The sequence below is a fragment of the Anguilla rostrata genome, chromosome 3 (genome assembly GCF_018555375.3).
Source record: "Anguilla rostrata isolate EN2019 chromosome 3, ASM1855537v3, whole genome shotgun sequence".
NCBI classification, from domain to species: Eukaryota; Metazoa; Chordata; class Actinopteri; order Anguilliformes; family Anguillidae; genus Anguilla; species Anguilla rostrata.
This window is the reverse complement of record NC_057935.1, coordinates 36421442-36443288: the sequence shown is the minus strand read 5'-3', so window position 1 is coordinate 36443288 and position 21847 is coordinate 36421442. Positions and strand designations below refer to the sequence as shown.

Sequence of the window (21847 nt, the reverse complement as noted above, 5' to 3'; positions counted from 1 at the left end):
ACCTGAAATGCTGTTCCTGCTGTTTTTGTTTTTTTCACTAAAAAGGTACATGTTCTACTTTGAGGTGAGGGCTGAACGGGGGCATACAGTGAATCAAATATGAATGCAGTTATGATTTTTTAAAATATAAATTTAATTTAAAATTAGGATAACTTCTACTTTGTCTCTTTTGAATAATGATCTTAATGACTAAGCTTGTTATAATAATAATATAGATTATAATTAGAAATATAATTTGTATCCGCATGTTCTGCAGTCTGTTTGAAAAAAAAAGTGAGTTACTAGTGGACCATGGGGCAGCAAAGTTATTTCATGTTTTTATTGGCTGTTGTACCTAAATGTCTAATGGGGAGGTGTATTCTTTGTGGGCTTGGAGCATTTGTAATGATGTAATCAGCAGGAAGAAGAAGGAAAAACTTTGGGGATTTATTATGTGGACGTGTAAAGTTGTTTATGGATTCTTTCTCTTTAATGGGATCAGAAGGTACATAAATTAATGTTTTTAAGGGCAGAGAGTCTGTATTCATTGAAGTTATTTCAGAAGGGAAGCCTGAAATCTGCCAAGCTCTCAGTGCTGTACAGATATGGGGCATGCCACCCTGCCAAGGGCCCTTTGGATTGCCGTTCCAACACTGAGTTTGATTCCAAATCATTTGTGCAGCAGAAGGGGTGTCAGAAATCACACTGAGTGAGGTCAGTGCTGCTGTTCTGACAAAGCCATCCTTTTTGACATTTTAAAGAATTTTAGGCACAGCACACAAATACATAAGTCAACACAAATAAGACAAAACACAAGATGGAACCATTTACAGGTACAATAAATTGAGAGTAAAATTAAAGAGGCTGTGGTGTAATTGGATCCAAGCAGGGATACCTGGAAGAATGTGTGTGTTGACAACCTCATCCTGACTAAAGTGTTAACGTACTGTGGTACAATAAACTGAAAGTCTATTTAAATCTAGTCTAGATATAAAACTGCGGTTGTAATGATCACCAATTGCCTGTTGCCTATTGTTATGGATTGTTACGATCAGACATGGGCTGTCTGTTTCTTAAATGGATTGTTATGAGCAAATATGGTCTGACTGTTATGCATTTATCAAACTTATCTGTTACCTACTGTGATGATTAGCAATGGGCTGTTTTTGGGCTTTGTGGTCAGCACTTGGATGCAGTTGAATTGCCAGGGGAAAGTATTTAGTAATTATAGTGCACTGATGTTCATATGCTGTTGAAAAACTGCCGTTGTAACCAAAAGGTAATGAATGACAGTTACGGCATTATATATCATGATATTCATTCCTTAATAACATATCAATAGTGGCAATATTAATAGTTGTAAAATTTATAATGGTTTGAAGAAATGTGGCTCTTGTCTATCCAACCATTATCTATATCCGCTTATTTCTTGTCAGGGTCGCGGGGGGTGCTGGAGCCTATCCCAGCGTGCATTGGAATACACCCTGGACAGGTCGCCAATCTATCACAGGGCACATGCTATTCACTCACCAGTCGCACACTCATTTATGGGCTATGTAGAATCTCCAATTAGCCTACCTGCATGTCTTTGGGCTGTGGGAGGAAACCGGAGTACCCGGAGGAAACCCATGCAGACATGGGGAAACCCTGGACCTTCTTGCTGTGAGGCGACAGTGCTACATACTGCACCGTCATGTCACCTTGTGGCTCTTGTGAAATTTTATTTTATTTTTAAATGTTTTTTTTTTTTTTTAAATATTAATGTGGCTTGAGTACCACTTATCTAGATTTTCCCATGGAGCAAAAAAAGTTGGGTTTGTCTCCCTGATGTAAAAAAAAGTGTGACACATGACATATCTGACAAACAACAGCAGTATTCATTGGTCAAAGAAAGAGAATAAACAAGGCACTGGGAAATTGTCACATTACCACTGCTCTACCTGCCCTGTATCCACTTACAGTGTTAATCAATAATTCAGTTGGTTTTGAAAAACAGTAGAGTGGAGTGACAATTCACAATTCGGTTAGCTAATATTGCGCTTCTCAGGTGCATGGATTATCATCTGTGAAGCAAGAAAGACAAATCGAACAAAATATCCCACAATGCAGTTGTAGAATTGAATTTATCTACCATCTTCAGCAGGATGTTTGCTGCAGCTACTAAGAACTTTGTGAAGCAGGTCGGAGACACTGGGAGGCTTATTCCTGTCCCTAGTTTGAGCGAAGCTGATCGATATCAACCCCTAAGCCTTGTCACCAAGAAAAAGAAGGCACACTTCTGGAAGAAAACCAAATATGCCTCCACCCCCTTCTCTTTAAAAGACATACTCGTGGGTGAAAAGGAAATAACAGCAGGTATGTTTGGAAACTGTAAGAGAAAACTGCTAACAGTAGCTTCTTTTTGGGGTTAAGAATTGTTTTTGTATTGGATTTCATTAGTAGCAGTTCAAGTACCATATATTCTAGAACCTTGTTTTTCTTCTTATTATTATTGGGGTGCCAAACTTCTGTCTGGGCATTATTACTCATTATTGTTATTGTATCATTATTCATATGGAACAAGCAGCAAAGGTTCTGTACCTCATGTGTTCAGTTTTGAATTTAAGGAGGCACATCTGCAGCTTATAGGTGATACAGTAAATGTTTTGAATGTAACATTCAGAGTTTTTCAAGAATCAATGTCTAAAACTGTAAATACTATGTTAATAGGTGCTTTTTCAAATGTTATCCAAAAAATTACTTGCTGGATAAAACAAAATGGCCTCCCTGTTGGGAACCGTTGGCGGACCAGTTAATATCACTATCAGAACCTTTCCCGAACCAAGGTAGCTATGAGAATGGATTACAGGCTGGGGAATAATTCATTACAACGGTCAATTTTTTTCTGTTAATTACTCAGACTGGACCACAAACCATATACAATAAGACATTCTGGTCTAAAACCAGGCCTCTGTCAACCCTAGTTCTTTCAATTTTCTCCTTAAACTTGTTAACACATTATGGGTTTGAATTATGATAATAATTTGTCTTTGAATTCTTCATTATCTGCCAAATGGTTAGTTTTAGTCTCTGTGTCCATATGTATGGGTACATCTCAGTCTTTAATTTGATTAATTCATTTTTTAAATCTGTCTTTGTTATTTGCAATATAGCATAATGTGAATATGGGTTTTAGTGTTCATAGCACAGCTATTTCTGACAAAACCTGGCTTGAGAGGGTAAAATAGTCTCTCAAAACATGAACAGCATAATTAAGAAAATCAACAACTTGTTAAAATTCTGGGATTGCAAGTGTGGTTGGAACAGAAACCAGTACATACAGGGGTCCCACAGGACAAAGTTTGAGAACCACTGCTCTGACCATTTTTCTTCTTAATAACACTGTATTTTCCACCTCCCTTTTGCACTGTTGTATTTAACGTTATGTTGTGAGGTTATGTATTAATGCTGCTATCTGCTGTGGCCTCGATGAATTAAAGCTTTCTTCATTGCCTAAACCTGTATGTATGCAATTACGTAAGCTTCTGTGGAAACCAGCATCTGCTAAATGCCAATATGTAAATGTGCCAGACAGCTGGTCAGCCTCTAACCTGTTCAAATTGTGATGAAGCATGGTGCCAATATAGAAGACCTTTTCTTCTGTGGTGCTTCAGTCCTACTCGTCAGTCTGTAAGGGTGTCCATCACTGTACCAGGGAGATGATAGAATAAGTTGAAACAGGAGTATCAACATGTATATGAGAACAAAGTAATATTTTAGTGCCATTTGATTGACAATAATGATGCACCATAAAACTTCTAATTTCTATTCCAACTAGGTGTTTCCTCCTACCAGCTGCTTAACTATGAAGATAAGTCAGATGTCTCCCTGAATGGGCGATTGGGGAATCACCTTGTAAATGATGTTGGTTTCAACATCAGTGGATCAGACTCTGTTGCTGTCAAAGCCTCCTTTGGTATTGTGACAAAGCATGAAGTGGAGGTTCCCACATTATTAAGAGAACTTACCTCAAGGTTAGCAGACTGTTTACAAATTTAATGTAGAGAGCCCTTTATATACAGTTGTTATAAGCTACTTTTCCTACTTGTGCCATACTAATAGCGACAATTCAAATGTGAGTTAATACACTAGTCAAAAAGCATATTGATGTGGTTGTCCTGTGATCATCTTCTATTTAATTGAATGTAGTCCCTGAAATTCAAAGAGCTTAACATATTGGACGCCTTTCTGTCTTCAGGAAGGTGGACCTAGACCACTGTCTGATCCGCCAGTCCAAGGAGAGTGGGAGGGCTGTTCTATGTGTTGTCATGGAGAGCATTCGCACGACCCGCCAGTGTTCTCTCACTGTACATGCAGGCATGCATGGGAGAACCATGAGGGTAAATACACATTTATTGTAGGATAAATCATAAAACTAATGAGAGCGTGTGTTGCAATTGTATTCTCATCTCTCAAGGCTTATTTTTCTTTTTTTTCTCTCTCCCAGTTTCAGATTGATGATGGGCGGAACCCGAAAGGTCGTGACAAGGCTATAGTTATTCCAGCTCACACAACTATAGCATTCAGTATATTTGAACTTTTTATCCGATTGGATGGTCGTCTTGGTGAGGCAATGTTAACATTATAAACTGAGCATGCAAAGATATGTTTGTTTTATGAAAATAAATGATATGGTTAGTCATAGAAAATCAGTTCATCAAAGGGGCATAAATACGTGTAATCAACATCACAAGTCATGCATGTTTCTAAATGAATTGATACATAAACAGTACACACCTTCTCTGTTTAGTATATTTCTTGTTGGCAATGCATGGTTTTTAATATACATTATTTATTGTGATATTTCCAGTATATTTTCTTGACTACTGTATCTTTAACCATCACCTTATACCACAATTCAACTAAACCATTAATCTAGATGTTTCACATTTATGTTATGATGGTTATTCATTAAATATAAAATTAAATATTTGTCAACCGGAATTTCACTCTAGTGCTTTAACCATATTAAAGCTTTTCCTGATGTTGCCAGTTAACACCTGCCATTTACATACTGTTACGTAGTCTCCTTTTAATAATCCCTGTAACCAACTCCCTAACCACAGAGACGTATAGTGACATTAAATGCTTTTTACATGCTGTATCGAGTAAAAACTGAACAATTATATATATATTTTTTAGTGTTCAAGCTCAAATTCTGTTGGACATTCTCTTCACTTTTTTATTGTGTCTGTTGTTTTCCACCTGCTCTGTCTTTAAACTAATGTTAGCTTTCATATTTCTTGTTACAGCTGCTTGTGATAACATACCAATATTAGGATGGGGTACAGTGGACACAAGTCAGATGCAGCATGAAAATTAACATTCAAATATGGCCATGTGAAAGATATTTCACACAGCAGATGCTGACATGCCTCACACCAATACAAGCAACACTATATAATTAATGCATTTTTAAAGTCAAAAGATTGGTTGCACCTGATGGGAGATGACTGTAACAATATGCTTACATTTTTCATTTCACAAATTGTCTTTATAGATATATGTGTCACATCTGAGACACAGGGTGGCTTTGAGAAAGAACAGATCAGAGAGCAGCTTGGTGGCTTCATTGGACGGTTTTCCATGGGGAGGTTGCGGAGATTTCTGTCAGGCATTGTTTACGGAAATCCCTTTCGAGCAGGTTTGATGTATTTTTATTTATGTGACATCTATCATTTTCTGAACTAAACTGCAAAAAACCTTTAAATGTGTCTAATGTGTGCTTACATTTTCATTTCAAAATGCTAAGAGCGCATTGAAACGTATTACTCATTTGTCTGACACTTCAATTTCTATTGTTTTTCTTTTTTGCTTTCCAAGATGACAGAACATTTGAAGAACTCACGCATTCAGACGTGTACATGGATGATTTAGTGGCAGACTATTATGAGAAGGCAGCGAGTATGACTGACATCTCTACCAGTTACCTCAGAGAGGGATCTCACACCCGTGTAAATCTACTTAACCATAACATTCCCAAAGGCCCCTGTGCGCTGTGTGGCATGGGTCATCAAAGACGTGAGACGGTGTATGGCTGCCTTGAATGCTCCTCAAATGGACAGAAGTATGTCAGATTGCATGTTGTACCATGCTTTGATCTGTGGCACAAAACCATGAGGTGAATCAGCATAGGTTTCTCGCACTAACTGCATTGTGGTGCTACATCTCAAATTCTGACTGTGTTCCCTTGCTCTGATGGAAAGTAGATAGCGTTTTTTTTTGTTGTTTAATGTATTAGCAAGAGAGTGGCACAAAAGATGATCCCTAGCTTTAGCCCCAGCTCCACCCCCTCCCCATGAAAAAAATGTCATGCCAGTAGCATCTGTTAGACTCATTGGAGTGGAATGTGAGTAAATAATTCACAATTTAAAATACTGACTAGAGCATTGGGTTAATGCCAGCAAAGCTAAAGTTCCTTTGACAACAGAAAACAGTTTGTTTTTTGTGTACAATCAATTTGACACCAATGATACACTGTCATACGTATGTAATGTTTACTGCAGAACTGTGTGCTGTACATGAGTGATAATCTAACAGTGAAATTTCTATATTTTCATTTATTAGGTCATTTTTGATCATCAAATTGACATAGTATGAAACAGCATCTGACTTTTCATTAAACTATGCATTTTTAATAGAGTACCCACTAAAATTTGGGGAGGGTGTTTACCAGATAAAATGTCTTGGTATCTTAACCACACTTTAAACCCCAGCAACAGTAGTAGTACAACCCTGAACACGTATATTTCTACTGATGCTGAACTCACCATTGGTACACAAATTTCATCAAATATGCAAGCCTTGCTGCACTCCTATGAAAATCTGCAAATAAACTGTACAGAGAATGGTTTGTTGTAGTGGTATTTATTTGACAAAACTATCTGTCATGCGAAATATTCACATCAAAGTATTCATCCATGTGTGAATTGTTCATATTAAAAAACACAGCATCAGGTGAAGCAGTGTTACTGGTGGCTGCTAGAGCTCATCGTGGTCATAAATATTGTACTCCTTTGCGGATATCATTCCATCCCCATTGTGGTCACTCTTGTGGAATATGTCAGCAATAATGGCATCATAAAATGAGTCATCACGCCGAGTACCACCTTTCTCATACTCAATCATCAGAGACTTCTTCACCTAAGAGTTGGTAAAAGAGGACATTAGCAGAGCAAACTAATGTGTATCACTGTAAGAATCTTAGAAGTTGAAACAAATTTGTGGTACATTTTCAGTATAGTGAAATCATTTGAAAATGCAACATTACAGCAAGCATATGATTGACAATGGAATACCTCAGTTTTTGAAAGGGATCTGTCCTTATCCAAATCCATTTCCCTGAAGGCCTCCATGCTGCGTGGTCCTCTAGATACAGAGTATAGCTCAATCTCAAAGATCAGTGTTGAATTAGGAGGAACTTTTTCTGCATGATCAGGGGAAAAACAATGTCATTACATGTTTTTAACAACAACATAAGTACAATTACAGTCAATATGGTCATGGCAAAATCATGACTTGCCATAGGAATCATCAGCTCCAAAAAGTGAGTTTACTATATACAACACTCTCCCTTTAAATAAGTTAGCTTTGAAATGAAATTGCATGCAGGGACAAAGGAACACATACTACAAAGCCAACAGTGCAGTTTCACAAGTATGTGTGTTTATAACTACAGCCCAGAGAAATAACCAGGTTGCTATTTCACGTGTATTTCAGTTCAACACCAAGCGGTTGATAAACCCTTAAAATCATGAGTGAAACAATCTTTCAGTTCATGTCTGGAATCATTTCAGTACCACATCCAATTAACACTTCAAGTTTTTTTTTATTGATAAATATTTTTCCTCACGTACATCAGTGTTCATTTCTGTGTTTGCTGCTGGTCTATTGCAAGGACTATTGCTGGTCATGTAGTGGTATTCCATGTTAATTGACCTAAGCCTGACGCCAGTCATCCAGGACCTTGTTGACCCTGTATCAGAAGGTACAAACTGATGTGTTCCTGATGCTTTTTTTCTGAAAATGTCTAATGGATGCATTTTATTTTCTGATTGTTCTTGGTCTCAAATCAAATACTGCATGTGTTGTGTTTGTAAACTAGAACATTCTCCAGGTCAAGACTTTCTTGTATTTAATTATAATTCATATCTTTTTGAGACGGGTGGTTGAATTTAAGACAAATCTTATGACATCTGTGAATAATAAAATCTATTAATTCGCTTAGATTAATAGTAGGACATCTAGTGGACAAACCAGGTGTGACAACAGAACTGACTGAATTAGACTACTCCAGGGATGTCATTCTCTTAACAGAAAAAAATAACAACCCTCACTATTTTCAACCAGTCCAATCTGCAATGGGTAAAGAAATTATTTAGGCGTTCTGCTTAAATCACTTGATAGACAGAGAAATTCTATACTGTCCAGTTAAATGTTGGAGTTTACAGTTTTATGATGTGCCATTACTAGTACCAAAGCTGGTCAAAATTAAGAACCATCTGAAATCAAAATGGCTGTCTTGGTGCAAATCACAATGAGCTCATATCTATGAACATAAATAAACATTTGACAACAAATGCATGTCAAGAACCTATATTTCATTGACCTCTGGCATAGTGTAAATCCTTCTTTGAATGTGATTTGGCATGGAATCCCTTACAAGAAGTGCAATATATATTAAATCTGCCCTTATACAAAGTAAAACTACCAGTACAACATTGTTATACTCTGTCTTCAGTCTTGATGTTGTGTGTATGTCCATGATTCACTTCCTCCACTATTATTCATAACAGCATAATTTTATAGTTTTAACCTGATGCACACCTTGCTATTCCCCAGTTGTATAATCTGTCATATGTCTGTGATTGCAACACTTTGCAGAACTCCTACAGTGCCTACAGTGACACCTGGATAATAACTGCTGTAATTCAGGTTGATAGCCAATGGTTCAAAGCTCCATTATTTCTCCAGACCCCAGTTATAACATCACAGCACATGACTTGTTCAGCACAGAAGATTATTTTAATAAAGCTTCATAACTGCACCACATCAACCATCTCCCAACATGCTTACATGCCATGAGCTGTATAGCGTGATGTTTGAGCACTGGAATCATTTCTTCCGAAACTGCAGGGGGAAAGAAACTTGCTTTGTTATTGCATGCATTGTGCTATGTCTCTGAGTAAACTGGGGCATTTATTAATAAACATCCTTCCAAAGATTTTTATATTGGGATGTCAGGTATTCTACCTGGTTAGAGGTTAGCAGTGCAGCAGCCTTTACAATGCCAGGAGTTTGTCACTTTTCATTAATATTTACACATAAATGTTCATCTCATTTCATCAAACAAAAATATTTCTCCAAACGTTTGCTGGTTTCCCATTACCTACCATTGCCTTGTTGTCCATATCCTAATGAGGGAGGGATTATTAATTTTCTTTTCTCACCAGGACACATGCCATCCATTCCAATGTCTAGACCTTTCATCACTTGACCAACACCTAAAACAAACCACTTCGGGTGTCCATCCTTTTCTGAACGACTGAAAGAATATAACAGACTTATCAATGTAACAATAACAACAGCAGTTGGAATTCAGCTGGCGAGCGAGGACACTGTACAAACGCGCAGAAACTACTTTAAAGTTAAAACGTTAGTAGCCTACGTTTCTCACTGCAAATATTGCATGCATTATTTAAAATTCCCAAACCAGCTGTGTTAATTAGTGCTTACCTGCAGTAGAATTGTGAGCCATTTTTTGCAAGGAATCCATCATAATGAGCATTCATTAAATCTCCCCTTTTACTCTTCTTTGCGCAGTTCTCGGGCTTAAATATAACCTCAATTTTAACTTCGTCCTTTGTTTCGTTAGCGACCGTAAAATCTACGAAGAAGCTGCACACATGTAAACATAAAAATAAACGGACAGCAAACCCCATTGTTTCAGAGCGAACGTTCGAGTATGACACGCGAGTGACTGCGTGGCAAGAACAGACTCAGGGATGACTCCACCCAGTCCAGCCCACATGCAGGAAAGAACACAACCCAAATTCTCAAATCAGTCATCTTGGAATTTGCATTGCACCGAAACAGGAAACAAAAAAAAAAACTTTTTCCCAAAACAAACCAATGTACATTTCACAGACGTCTGCGACTGCTACTTTTCTTCACACTGCAAATTTTCTTCAAATCAAAATTTCGTTAAAATGGAAAGGCGCATGATAATATTTGGCTAACTACACGAACTAATAAAACTACTACCAAACATACTTCGCCTAAAGGGAAGAAATATCACTAAGAATGACCAAGAGGGGGCGCTCGAAGCGCAGTAAGTGCAAAAATGACTGGGAATCAATTAGGAGGATTCCACAAAATCACATATCGTTTGAAATTTACGGAATTCCAGCCTATTTTCTAATTTGCAAGAGCTGTGCATTTAAGTTAATTTGATGCGTGTCATATTTTCTGAGAAAATTGCACTTTCATTTATTATCCTGAGTGACATCATGCGTCACGCATGTAGCCTACATGTTGAAACTGATTTAGAGATGTTGTTTAGATGTTGGTTTTGCTTTATTGAAGATGTGCCATTTCAGCATCGAGATATAAAAGAACCAGGTTAACAGGGATTGTCATTCTCCATGAAGCTCGGAAACTCCAGTGATTACTTGAGGTACTGCAGTTATTTCTTCACGTTGAACTATATAGCCTACTCCAGGCACCAGATTTTTTTTCTGAACCCTGAAGATAGAAGATTTATATAATTCAAATTTAGTCCGCATTGTTTTACGTCACAGTGCGCAAAGTATTACGGCAAGTTACGGTTTGGCGGGGCGGCATGCCCCATACCTATGCTGCACCAAGAGTTTGGCACTTTTCAGTGTTTCGTACTGAAATAAAAACAATGCCCAGACTCTCAGCCCTTAAAAAGATTAATGTATGCACCTTCTGGCATATCAAGACAGAATTCACAAACAACGTTCACACAATAAAGCCCCAAAGGTTGGGGATTTAGCGTTTTATTTCTCTCCTTTTTCCTGCCCATTACATCATCACAAATGCTCCATGCCCAAAAAGAATACAGTGCCTTCGGAAAGTATTCAGACCTCTTCACTTTTTCCACATTTTTTTTACATTGCAGCCTTATTCTAAATATTCTCATCACTCTACACACAATACCCCATAATGACAAAGTGAAAAGGTTTTTAGACATTTTTGCAAATGTATTAAAAATAAAAAACTGAAATATCACATTTACATAAGTATTCATACCCTTTGCTATGACACTCAAAATTGAGCTCAGGTGCATCCTGTTTCGACCATACTTGAGATGATTCTACAATTTGATTGAGAGTCCACCTGTGGTAAATTAAATCTCATAAAAAACATGTTTTCAACGTACAAAAATGCCAAGTTACTCAAAAGTATTGATATCAAAATGACGCCAAGTTACGGTACTACAAACAATATAGGCTATCTTGCCTCACCGAAATTAAATAAGATGTATTCCAAAGCAATGCTACCCAATATTTCCTCAGTTCTTTCAAGTCACTTGGCCCTGTGTGTATAAGCATGCACTACATGGACAGGCCAAAGTGTGGATGGCTCTCTCACAGTCAAGATTGACTGAATAGGCGTGTATATGTCCAATTTGTATTGGTAGGCTATGTATGTATTTCGCTGCCCAGCCGTTCTGTTGCGTGAATGATAGTATGTGTCTTGGTATAAGTGTGTGTTCGTAAATGTGAATGTAACATGCTGCGAGGGAAATGTCCCCATGGGGATAAATAAGTTCTTTATGTATGTATGTACAATATGTATTTTACATGCAGTATTTATTGTACGTAGCAAATATATAATAACTTGTACATGTACTCAAATTCATTTCAGAAGCAAGTGTAAACATATGTTTTCTGGAGAAATATGCTTCCTGTAGTTACTCAGCAGCAGTTTTGTACATGAATTTCAATGTGTTCCATGAGGCAATTCAAAATATTTGACTCTTTGATCTTACACAAAGTTTGCATGACATTGTAGAATGGTAAGATTACAAAACACAGGGCCAAGTGACTTGAAAGAACTGAGGAAATATTGGGTAGCATTGCTTTGGAATACATCTTATTTATTGTAGAGCCCAGCCGATATATCGGCCATTATTTGACTTTTTTTAGGACATCCGGATCGGCAGTTATGCCGCCGATGTGCCCCGATTTTTTAATAAGTATAATAAACAAAAAAACAATGATTATTTATCTGTACTTGTCTGTTCGAACGTTGTAATTGCTATTTACTAGAATTATCCAGTAGAGGGAGCTCTAATACAAGTGTGAACTGCAGCAGCTGACGCGCTACTTCTCTAAGACGTTTTTGCACTCGTGCCTCATCCAATATTCTCGAGACACTGCAAGACTTGTCTGCACAGATTTGATTGCCGCAATAAAGGTATGCATATTTAGTGAAAGTTTTTAATTAAATGCGTTTATACGACCACTATGTTTATCAATCCTCATTATCAAGCGAGCGAGCTAGCTAACATATTTGGTTCACTTTAGCAAGCTAGCTGGCTAGCAAGCCTTTATGAAGTGGCAGTGAGCACATAAGCAGCGTAGGATCTACATTTCCAGAGGACATCGCTGTATTCTCAAATAAATAACCAGCCAAAATAAAATGGTGATTGAACGCATCACACATTTGTTTTTTTTATCTGAGATAATGATACTAGCTACTATATGATGCTGTGTAAATAGCCAACGCGTGATTGCAAGCGAGTGTGTCATCTAGTCACGCGTCATCATAGCAAGTTAACCAGACAGTAAAAACGCAGACAAAACACTTCTAACATGGATCATTTTAATCCATGTTATCTAGCTTTGTCGTGATAACATGAGAGAAGGATTGCTGTTGGAGAAGTGAATCAACCAACAGTTAGCGCGGGTAACCTGCACGAAAGCGCATTGTAGTTTTTTTCACGTATTTCATTCAGTCAATTTAATTTCATCTAACGTTACACTTGATTCACTCTTTAGCTCCGCTAGATAATGTCTTACTCTTTGAGATCATGTAGTAGAAATAAAATAAGAAAATATAATTCATTTAACTTACTGAGAATATATAATAAGAAATAATGAGGGTGTGTCAATAGCTAATGCGTTATTGCGAGCACGTGTGTCATCTAGTCACGCGTCAGAGCGCATTGTAGTTATTTTCACTGCCTAATTCTTATGGACAGGGAAACTCGCTAGATAGTCTTACTCTTTGAGATCATGTAGCCTAGTAGGAATAAAATAAGAAAATATAATTAATGTACTGAGAATAGATACTAAGAAATAATAATAACAAATTAATAACATTACATTACATTACATTACATTATAGGCATTTAGCTGACGCTCTTATCCAGAGCGACTTACAACAGTGTAACCAAACTCAGGATCAAGTCCACTTAAGTCCATTGAATAAAATGCAGATAAAAGCCTTTACTATAGTAGCATACAGTAAGGAAAAACAAGATAGTCTGAACCAAAAAATTTTTTTTTTTTTTTTTTTTTTTTTTTTTAAATAGTTATGGGAGAGGGTTTAGGGAAGAGGAGAGAGGTATACAGAGAAGAGGTGCGTCTTGAGTTTCCGTTTGAAGGTGCTCAGACACTCTGCTGTTCTGACCTCCACTGGAAGATCGTTCCACCATCGTGGGGCCAGAACTGCAAAGAGTCGAGACCTTGTTGCTGCTCGTGTAGGGGGAGGAATCAGCCGCCCTGTAGTAGCCGATCGGAGCGATCTGGCCGGCTTGTAGGGTCTGATCATCTTCTGCAGATAACCAGGAGCTGACCCCTTGACTGCTTGGAAAGCAAGCACCAGTGTCTTAAACCGGATGCGAGCTTGCACTGGTAGCCAGTGGAGGGAGATGAGGAGGGGTGGACGTGGGAGTCACGAGGGAGGTTGTAAACCAGACGTGCTGCTGCATTCTGGATGAGCTGAAGGGGTCTGGTGGCTGATGCTGGGAGGCCAGCCAGGAGGGAGTTGCAATAGTCCAGACGTGACAGTATCATGGCCTGGACCAGGAGCTGTGTGGAATAATTGGTGAGGAGTGGTCTTATTCTGCGGATATTGTACAGGATGAACCTGCACGACCGGGTGGTTGCCGCGATATTCTCAGAGAGTGCCAGCCTGTTGTCCAGCACAACTCCAAGATTTCGGGCACTCTGCGAAGGGTGTAGGGGAGTGACTCCTAAAGAAATGGGCAGATGAGAAGTGGGAGAGGTAAGAGAAGGAATATGGAGAGTTCCGTTTTGCTTGTGTTGAGCTTGAGCTGGTGTTTGGTCATCCAGCTCTGGATGTCACTCAGGCAGGCGGATATGCGATCGGAGACCTGAGTGTCTGTGGGAGAGAAAGAGTAGAAAAGTTGAATATCATCTGCATAGAGATGATATGACATGCCATGGGCGGCAATAACAGGGCCAAGGGACCTAGTATACAGAGAAAAGAGGAGGGGACCAAGGACAGAGCCCTGAGGGACCCCAGTTGTGAGGGGACGAGGAGCTGATACTGCACCGGCCCAGGCAACCTGGAAGGAGCGGCCGGAGAGATAGGACGCAATCCAGTTGAGGGCTGGTCCGCAAATTCCCAATTCTGTCAGGGAAGACAGAAGTGTAGGATGGTCAACGGTGTCGAAGGCAGCTGAGAGGTCAAGAAGAATTAGGACAGATGAACGGGATGCTGCGTGTGCTGCGTGGAGAGACTCAGTGACGGAGAGCAGGGCAGTCTCCGTCGAGTGACCGGGTCTGAAACCAGACTGCTGAGGGTCTTGGAGGTTATGTTTAGAAAGAAAAGAGGAAAGTTGGTTGGACGCAGCACGTTCGAGAGTTTTAGATAGGAATGGAAGAAGGGATACCGGTCTGTAGTTCTGGGTGAGGCAGGGGTCCAGTGTTGGTTTCTTCAGAATGGGGTGTGATGTGGGCTCTTTTGAAAGATGACGGGAAGGTGCCAGAAGTCAGGGAGGAGTTAATCAGGTGGGCGATGAAGGGGATGATCTCTGGTGAGATCAGCTGGAGGAGGGTAGAGGGGAGGGGATCAAGGGCACAGGTGGTGGGACGGTGGGAGAGCAAGAGTTGGGAGACATCAGGGAGAGAGAGTGGGGAGAAGGTGGAGAATGTGGGGAGGGTCATAGAGGGGATGGGGGGAGGGAAGGGTGGGGAGTCGGGAGGGTCAAGGGAGCTGGAGAGTGTGACCTTTGCTTCGAAGAAGGCTGCGAAGTCTTCAGCAGTAAGGGAGGTCTGAGTTGGAGGTGAGGGTTTACTGAGGAGAGAGGAGAAAATTGAAAACAGTTGCCTGGGGTTAGCAATAGATTTGTGTATCTTAGAGTGGTAGTATGTTGCCTTGGCAGTGGCAACTGCTGAGGAGAAGGAGTTCAGTAGGGACTGGTAGGCAGAGAGGTCCGTTGGCATTCTAGACTTCTTCCAGTTCCGCTCTGCTGCACGCAGGGCAGTCCTGGAAGATCGCAGAACGTCAGTCAGCCACGGGCATGGAGGAGATGGGCGTGTGGGCCTGGAGACAAGAGGACAGAGGGTATTAATGGCAGTGGAGAGTGATGATAGCAGGGTGTCAGAGGCCGAGTCAGAGGAAGGGCAGAGAAGACATCAAGAGGGGGAGGGAGGCAGTGACACAAGGGGCAAGAGAGGAGGGAGAAAGGGCGCACAGGTTACGGCGGACAGAGACAGTAGGGCTGGGTGGAGAGAAGGGGTGTGGGTGGGAGGGAAGGGGAGTGAGAAGGAAACAAAATGATGATCAGAGGTATGGAGAGGGGTGACGTTTAGGCCAGTGCAGGTGGTGTTCCTCAAAAATACGAGGTCGAGGAGGTTGCCAGCCTTGTGGGTTGGGGGAGAGTGCTGGAGGGAGAGGTCGAAGGAGTGGAGTAGTGGAAGGAAGGCTGCAGACTGGGAGGCTTCAAGGTGAATATTGAAGTCTCCGAGGAGGATGAGGGGGGCACCATTCTCAGGGAAGGAGCTGAGCAGGATGTCAAGCTCTTCCAGAAAATTTCCCAGGGGGCCTGGGGGCGGTAGATGACAGAAATAAACAGGTTAGATGGGTGAGTCACATGTACAGAGTGGTGTTCAAAACTGGACAGAGAGAGGTGAGAGTGGAGAACAGAGAAATTCCAGGAGCGGGAGAGAAGTAAACCTGTGCCACCACCACGGCCTGATGGCCGGGGTGTGTGGGAGAATGAGAATGAGGAGGATAGCGCGGTTGGGGTAGAAGAGTTGTCAGGGCTGATCCAGGTCTCTGTGAGGGCCAGGAACTGGAGAGACAGGTGGGAAGCGTAGGCGGAGATGAAGTCGGCTTTTCGGGTTGCCGACTGGCAGTTCCAGAGTCCCCCAGCGAGGGTGGCATTCTGGCTGGTAGCTGGTTGCAGGTCGCGGAGGTTGGATGGGTTTCTCTGTCGTGGGGGCCCGCGACGCTGGAAGCGGGTTCGGAAGGGGAGAGAGCATACTGGGATGGGGAGGGAGCGCATAAAATGTGACAGAGCGACGCTATGCGTCGCTCTAAAAGCCCTATTATTGTGCAAATGCACCTGAAACTAATGACACAATTAAAAACAATAAATCAATAAAATTCCTAAAATTCCTAACCGACGCACGTGACCTCAATTGCAAGCTATTCTATAACGCCAAACAGCTGATTCGACAACCGCGTAAAACCCTACTGCACGCAATACAAGTAAAAACTTAAAATCTACTTAACACGCAACGAAAATCTACTTTAATAACAACAACAACAATAATAATATTCATAAAAATACATGTTTGAAACTGGAAAACAGATTTTTTTTTATTTATTTTTTATAGATGGCTGGAAAAGAAAGGAGTAAAAGCAAGGTGTGGAGTTATTTTAATTTCACACACTTAAAGATGGTGTTAATATATACTTTTAATTTAATATCATCTTGTGGTGTGGGGATGGCTGGTTTAAGCAGCCACACCTGCCCTGGGTCAAGCTAATTAGACCTGGCCAATTGGATAATTGGTTAAGAATGAGATAATTGGCCAGGCTAATTGGACCCAGGAACAGGAGTGGCTGCACCTGTGCGTAGTGAGGTAATCACTGCGAACAGGTTAAATCTGCCATCCCCACCCACACCAGGGAGCTTCGGTCATGACTGGGTTACATCTGCTCACTTTGGCTGTTATCATCTTGCCAAACCCTCGTGAAATAAATCTGGACTGTATGAACATCTTCTCCCTGTGTCTCTGTGCTGGAGGGCCCCAAGAAAAGCCACTTCGGTGGCCTGTGGCAGGCGTGTTTGCCACACATCTTTTACTTTTTTATATAATAAAAGTTCTTTGCATGTTTATTTTTATTTGTTTGCTTATAAGTTAAATGTTCTTAAATATAGAAACTTTAATAAAATGTAAGTTTTTCAAATTGATTTGAAAATGTTGCACTTTTTGACAAAATATCGGTCAAAACATCGGTAATCGGTGGGCTAGGACTCTCTGAAATCAGGATCGGCATCGGACCCAAAAATCTGGCATCGGTCGGGCTCTACTATATTGTTTGTAGTACCGTAACTTGGCGTCATTTTGATATCAATACTTTTGAGTAACTTGGCATTTTTGTACGTTGAAAACGTGTTTTTTATGAGATCATTTCTTTTTACAAAGCGTTTTATTATGCGAGTGAGAAATGCGAAGTGATCCTGTAAGAAACGGTTGTGGATTATGGCTATCCTTGTGTGAATTTGTACAGTCTGATGAGCGTGTACTGTTTAGCAGTTTCGGTTTGCTATATATGTAAAACAGTGGCTGTGACAAAGGGTGCGGTGGCGTGTAAGTGTAAATGCAAGGATTTGACGGCCATCCAACAAGCCTTGATTGAGAAAAGAATCAGCAAGCCCGTAGAATTAGAGCTCCCTAGGTCGCAACTTGTGTACCCTTCTGTCCTGCTCCGTTGTCTTGTTATTTCGTGGAGATGCACTTTTAGTGTTTGTAAGGTTTATAAGGCATTTTGATAGGCTTATCTGCAGGTGGGAATCCTGTTCGCTGTTTTGCTAAGCTAGAACCGGAAAACTTGATACTGGAGAATAGGAGCAGACGCATATGTCCCAGTAGGCTTTGCATATGAGAAAATAACAACGGTATGAGAGAAATTAGGATGAAATGATGAAATTGCGTAGTTGAAACAATATGTTTTTAGCAGAATGGGCATGTAGGTGAAGGTTGACATGATGACAGACTATAGTGCAGAGTAAATAAAGTGACCATGAGCGAGCTTAGTTTCCTTATGGAACGGTATATATAACAGTCGGTATAAAGCACTAGCTGATAAAGTGGAGGGTTAAGTAACGTGTGAAATCTATTGCACTAATGTGCTTTTCTCATGTTCAGTACTAGTAGTTATACTTATATGTGAGTCATGATTTTAAATGTAATGTTTTAATGGGGAGTTGCAGAAGGTACATATGTAGTAATTGTTTGTATGTGGCTAGATAGAGAACAGAGCAAGGTAACATGAATGTAGAAACGTGGCATTTGCTGATAAGAAGGTTTTGTACGGTATTCAAGTGAAGAAATATAGTTAGTAGAAATGGCACACTGGTGAACTGGTGTAACTTTTTAATAAAAGAAATACATTTGCCGTCATGAAATGCATATGAGTGGCCGTGAGTGAGTTTTGGTAAAGAAAATATAAAAGCAAAAGAAAACGTTAGTGTAAAAGAGGAAATTATATGCCTGAGGGCGAGGCGGGATTCAATCCTTCAACCGGAGGTTTCCCAGTCTGTGACTTTGTTAGTGCAGCACCATGACATAGCTATGCAATGCGTGAAATATCATTAGCAAACCTGTCCGTGGTTTTAAAGAAGCACACAGGCCGGTCAGCACAGAAGAGCTCCCGTTGAATCCATATGGCTTTGCAATATTGTAGCCAGTTAATAACTGAACGTGCAGACGGTACGTCATAATGCAGTGTATACGTTTGGTGAACGGCGGGTAGATATGGTGCAAAAGCAATAATTGAGAAGTAGCAGACAATTATTAGTGAGGGTAAAAGCAGGTTAAAGAAACGTGTCCCTAGCTGGGCTTGAACCTACGACCCCATGTTCCCAAGCCTGTAACCTTACCCACTAGGCCACAGGCAGATTAGCTGTTAAACCTGGAAATGTTTCAGAGTAAAAAGGTATGGGTATTTTGCATGTGTATGCGAGTTTTTCCATTGGGTCGTGAGGGTGAGGATTTGGCTGGTGTCAGTAAAATGTCCAATGGGGAGACATGTTGTTAGTGGGATAGGTGGCAGGAAAAATAAGAATGAAAAGAAGAAGAAGAAAACGCAAAATCCCCTTAGTTCGGGGCTTTATTGTGTGGACATGTGAAGTTGTTTATGAAATCTGTCTGTTGAAATGGGGTCAGAATGTACATAATTTAATGTTTTTAAGGGCTGAGTGTCTGTGGCTGTTGTGGTTATTTCTGTGGGGAACCCTGAAAAGTGCCAAACTCTCGGTGCTGTATAGGTATGGGGCATGCCCCCGCCAAGGCGTAACTTGGCGAGATGGCATACCTGCCATCCCAATTAATTGGACCTGATTTGGAAAGGCACACACCTGTCTACATAAGGTCCCACAGTTGACAGTTCATGTCAGAGCAAAAACCAAGCCATGAAGTCGAAGGAATTGTCCGTAGACCTCCGAGACCAGATTGTGTTGAGGTACAGATCTGGGAAGGGTAAAAAAAATAAAATAATTTTGCAGCATTGAAGGTCTCGAAGAACACAGTGGCATCCATCATTCTTAAATGAAAGAAGTTTGGAACCACCAGGACTCTTCCTAGAGCTGGCCGCCCGGCAAAACTGAGCAAACGGGGGAGAAGGGCCTTAGTCAGGGAGGTGACCAAGAACCCAATAGCCACTCTGACAGAGCTCCAGAGTTCCTCTGTGGAGATGGGAGAACCTTCCGGAAGGACAACCATCTCTGCAGCACTCCACCAATCAGGCCTTTATAGTAGAGTGGCCAGACGGAAGCCACTCCTCAGTAAAAGGCACATGACAGCCTGCTTGGAGTTTGCCAAAAGGCACCTAAAGGACTCTCAAACCATGAGAAACAAAATCCTCTGGTCTGATGAAACCAAGATTTAACTATTTGGCCAAGAGTCACGTCTGGAGGAAACCAGGCACCACTCATCACCGGGCCAATACCATTCCTACGGTGAAGCATGGTGGTGGCAGCATCATGCTGTGGTGATGTTTTTCAGCAGCAGGAACACGGAGACTGGTCAGGATCGAGGGACAGATGAACGGAGCAAAGTACAGAGTGATACTTGATTAAAACCTGTGCCGGAGCGGTCAGGACCTCAGACTGGGGTGAAGGTTCACCTTCCAACAGGACAACGACCCTAAGCACACAGCCAAGACAATGCAGGAGTGGCTTCGGGACAAGTCTGTGAATGTCCTTGAGTGGCCCAGCGTCCCCATCACTGCATTGGGGCATTGGGGTTTATTTGACCAGAGGGAAGATTGCCCCCTGCTGGCCCACCAACACCACTTCCAGCAGCAACTCAGTATTCCCTGGTGGTCTCCCATCCAAGTACTAACCAAGCCTACATCTGCTTAGCTTCAGCCATTCAGCAGGAGCAGAGTGTATGGAGGTATGGCTGCTGAATGAATGGGAAAAATACCCAAAATACAGGTGGGCCAAGCTTTTAGCATCATGATCAAGAAGACTCAAGGCTGTAATCACTGCCAAAGGTACCTCAACAAAGTACTGAGTAAAGGGTCTGAAGTAAATGCGATATTTCAGTTTTTTATTTTTAATAAATTTGCTAAAATTTCTAAATCTGTTTTCACATTGTGATGATGGGGTATTGTGTGTAGATTGATGAGAATAAAAACTAATTAAATTCATTTTATAATAAGGCTGTAACATAAAATATGGAAAAAGGGAAGGGGTCAGAATACTTTCTGAAGGCGCAATACATCTCTCCAGGCAAATTTCTAACTCGCTGCCCTGGCTTGCTTGTTGACTAACAATTGCCTTAAAATATTGCTTTTCCAACTGTGTAATCTTTGCGGGAAACTCATTTATTTTTCTGAATCGCCTATGCTTACAGTGTGAACTGGATTGAATGTGTTCATGGCTATGGATAACTGTTACATAAATAAGTACCTTATCAGACCTCCGTTCTGTAGTTGTTCCAGCGACCTTCGGTATGTACTTATTGTACATCGCTTTGGATAAAAGCATCTACCAAATTACTGAAATGTATTATATTTCTGAAATCCAAATAAAATACACCCACACTTTAGTTTTGCTTTTGGGATTTTCACTGAGACCTAGTGTATAATGTTAGTACAAACTGCTCCAAAATTAAGCACCAAAATCTGCGTTGCGATTCAGTCTGGTAGGTAATGTTCTGGTCCTTTGGAGACCAGCGCAAGATAATGACTTCTTCACATCAGGTAAAATTCAAAACCGTTCACATTCACCACTGCGCCTGTACTCATAACTACAGTGGGTAGCCTCACAGCAAGCAGGTCCTGGGTTAGAGTCCCAATCTGGGCCTTTCTGTGTGTAGTTTGCATGTGTCCGCGTGGGTTTTGTCCAGGTACTTTGGTTTCCTTCCACAATCCAAAGACATGCAGGTAGGCTAATTGGAGACTCTAAATTGCCCCTAGGTATGAGTGTGTGAGTGAATGTGTGTGTGCCCTGCAATAGATTGGCAGCCTGTCCAGGGTGTATTTCTGCCTCTCGCCCAATGCATGCTGGGATAGTCTCCAGTACCCCCGCAACCCTGGCCAGGATAAGGAGGTATAGATAATGGATGAATGAATAGCCCTATAGATCCTC

General features: G+C 40.9%; 3 protein-coding genes across 3 annotated transcripts; 1 reads left to right on the top strand and 2 right to left on the bottom strand.

Moving 5' to 3' along the window:
* The first annotated feature begins 102 nt into the window (after positions 1 to 102).
* Positions 103 to 6724, top strand: pjvk (pejvakin). Its single transcript, XM_064327349.1, has 6 exons — positions 103 to 2334; positions 3797 to 3992; positions 4217 to 4358; positions 4466 to 4583; positions 5519 to 5662; positions 5842 to 6724. The coding sequence occupies exons 1-6, from the start codon at positions 2124 to 2126 to the stop codon at positions 6141 to 6143; spliced, it is 1113 nt and encodes a 370-aa protein (XP_064183419.1). The 5' UTR covers positions 103 to 2123; the 3' UTR covers positions 6144 to 6724.
* Positions 6725 to 6869: 145 nt separating this feature from the next.
* On the bottom strand, positions 6870 to 10315 carry fkbp7 (FKBP prolyl isomerase 7). The gene is made up of 4 exons (XM_064327353.1): positions 9754 to 10315; positions 9411 to 9562; positions 7317 to 7444; positions 6870 to 7161 (listed from the first exon to the last, which is right to left on the bottom strand). Exons 1-4 carry the CDS (start codon positions 9957 to 9959, stop codon positions 7000 to 7002), a joined length of 648 nt encoding a protein of 215 aa, XP_064183423.1. The 5' UTR covers positions 9960 to 10315; the 3' UTR covers positions 6870 to 6999.
* A 5207-nt stretch (positions 10316 to 15522) lies between these two features.
* Positions 15523 to 16760, bottom strand: LOC135249679 (uncharacterized). The gene is made up of 3 exons (XM_064325196.1): positions 16195 to 16760; positions 15720 to 16063; positions 15523 to 15561 (listed from the first exon to the last, which is right to left on the bottom strand). Exons 1-3 carry the CDS (start codon positions 16523 to 16525, stop codon positions 15523 to 15525), a joined length of 714 nt encoding a protein of 237 aa, XP_064181266.1. The 5' UTR covers positions 16526 to 16760.
* Between the last annotated feature and the right edge of the window lie 5087 nt (positions 16761 to 21847).

Coding starts and splice junctions, on each gene's coding strand:
- pjvk (XM_064327349.1), top strand. CDS start 2,124: ATGTTTGCTGCAGCTACTAAGAACTTTGTGAAGCAGGTCGGAGACACT. Junction 2,335..3,796: donor TGAAAAGGAAATAACAGCAG/GTATGTTTGGAA, acceptor TATTCCAACTAG/GTGTTTCCTCCTACCAGCTG. Junction 3,993..4,216: donor TTAAGAGAACTTACCTCAAG/GTTAGCAGACTG, acceptor TTCTGTCTTCAG/GAAGGTGGACCTAGACCACT.
- fkbp7 (XM_064327353.1), bottom strand. CDS start 9,959: ATGGGGTTTGCTGTCCGTTTATTTTTATGTTTACATGTGTGCAGCTTC. Junction 7,445..9,410: donor ATATGGACAACAAGGCAATG/GTAGGTAATGGG, acceptor CTGATCATGCAG/AAAAAGTTCCTCCTAATTCA. Junction 7,162..7,316: donor GATCCCTTTCAAAAACTGAG/GTATTCCATTGT, acceptor ACCAACTCTTAG/GTGAAGAAGTCTCTGATGAT.
- LOC135249679 (XM_064325196.1), bottom strand. CDS start 16,525: ATGCGCTCCCTCCCCATCCCAGTATGCTCTCTCCCCTTCCGAACCCGC. Junction 16,064..16,194: donor AGGCCGTGGTGGTGGCACAG/GTTTACTTCTCT, acceptor TACCGCCCCCAG/GCCCCCTGGGAAATTTTCTG. Junction 15,562..15,719: donor CCCTACTGTCTCTGTCCGCC/GTAACCTGTGCG, acceptor TCTTGTCTCCAG/GCCCACACGCCCATCTCCTC.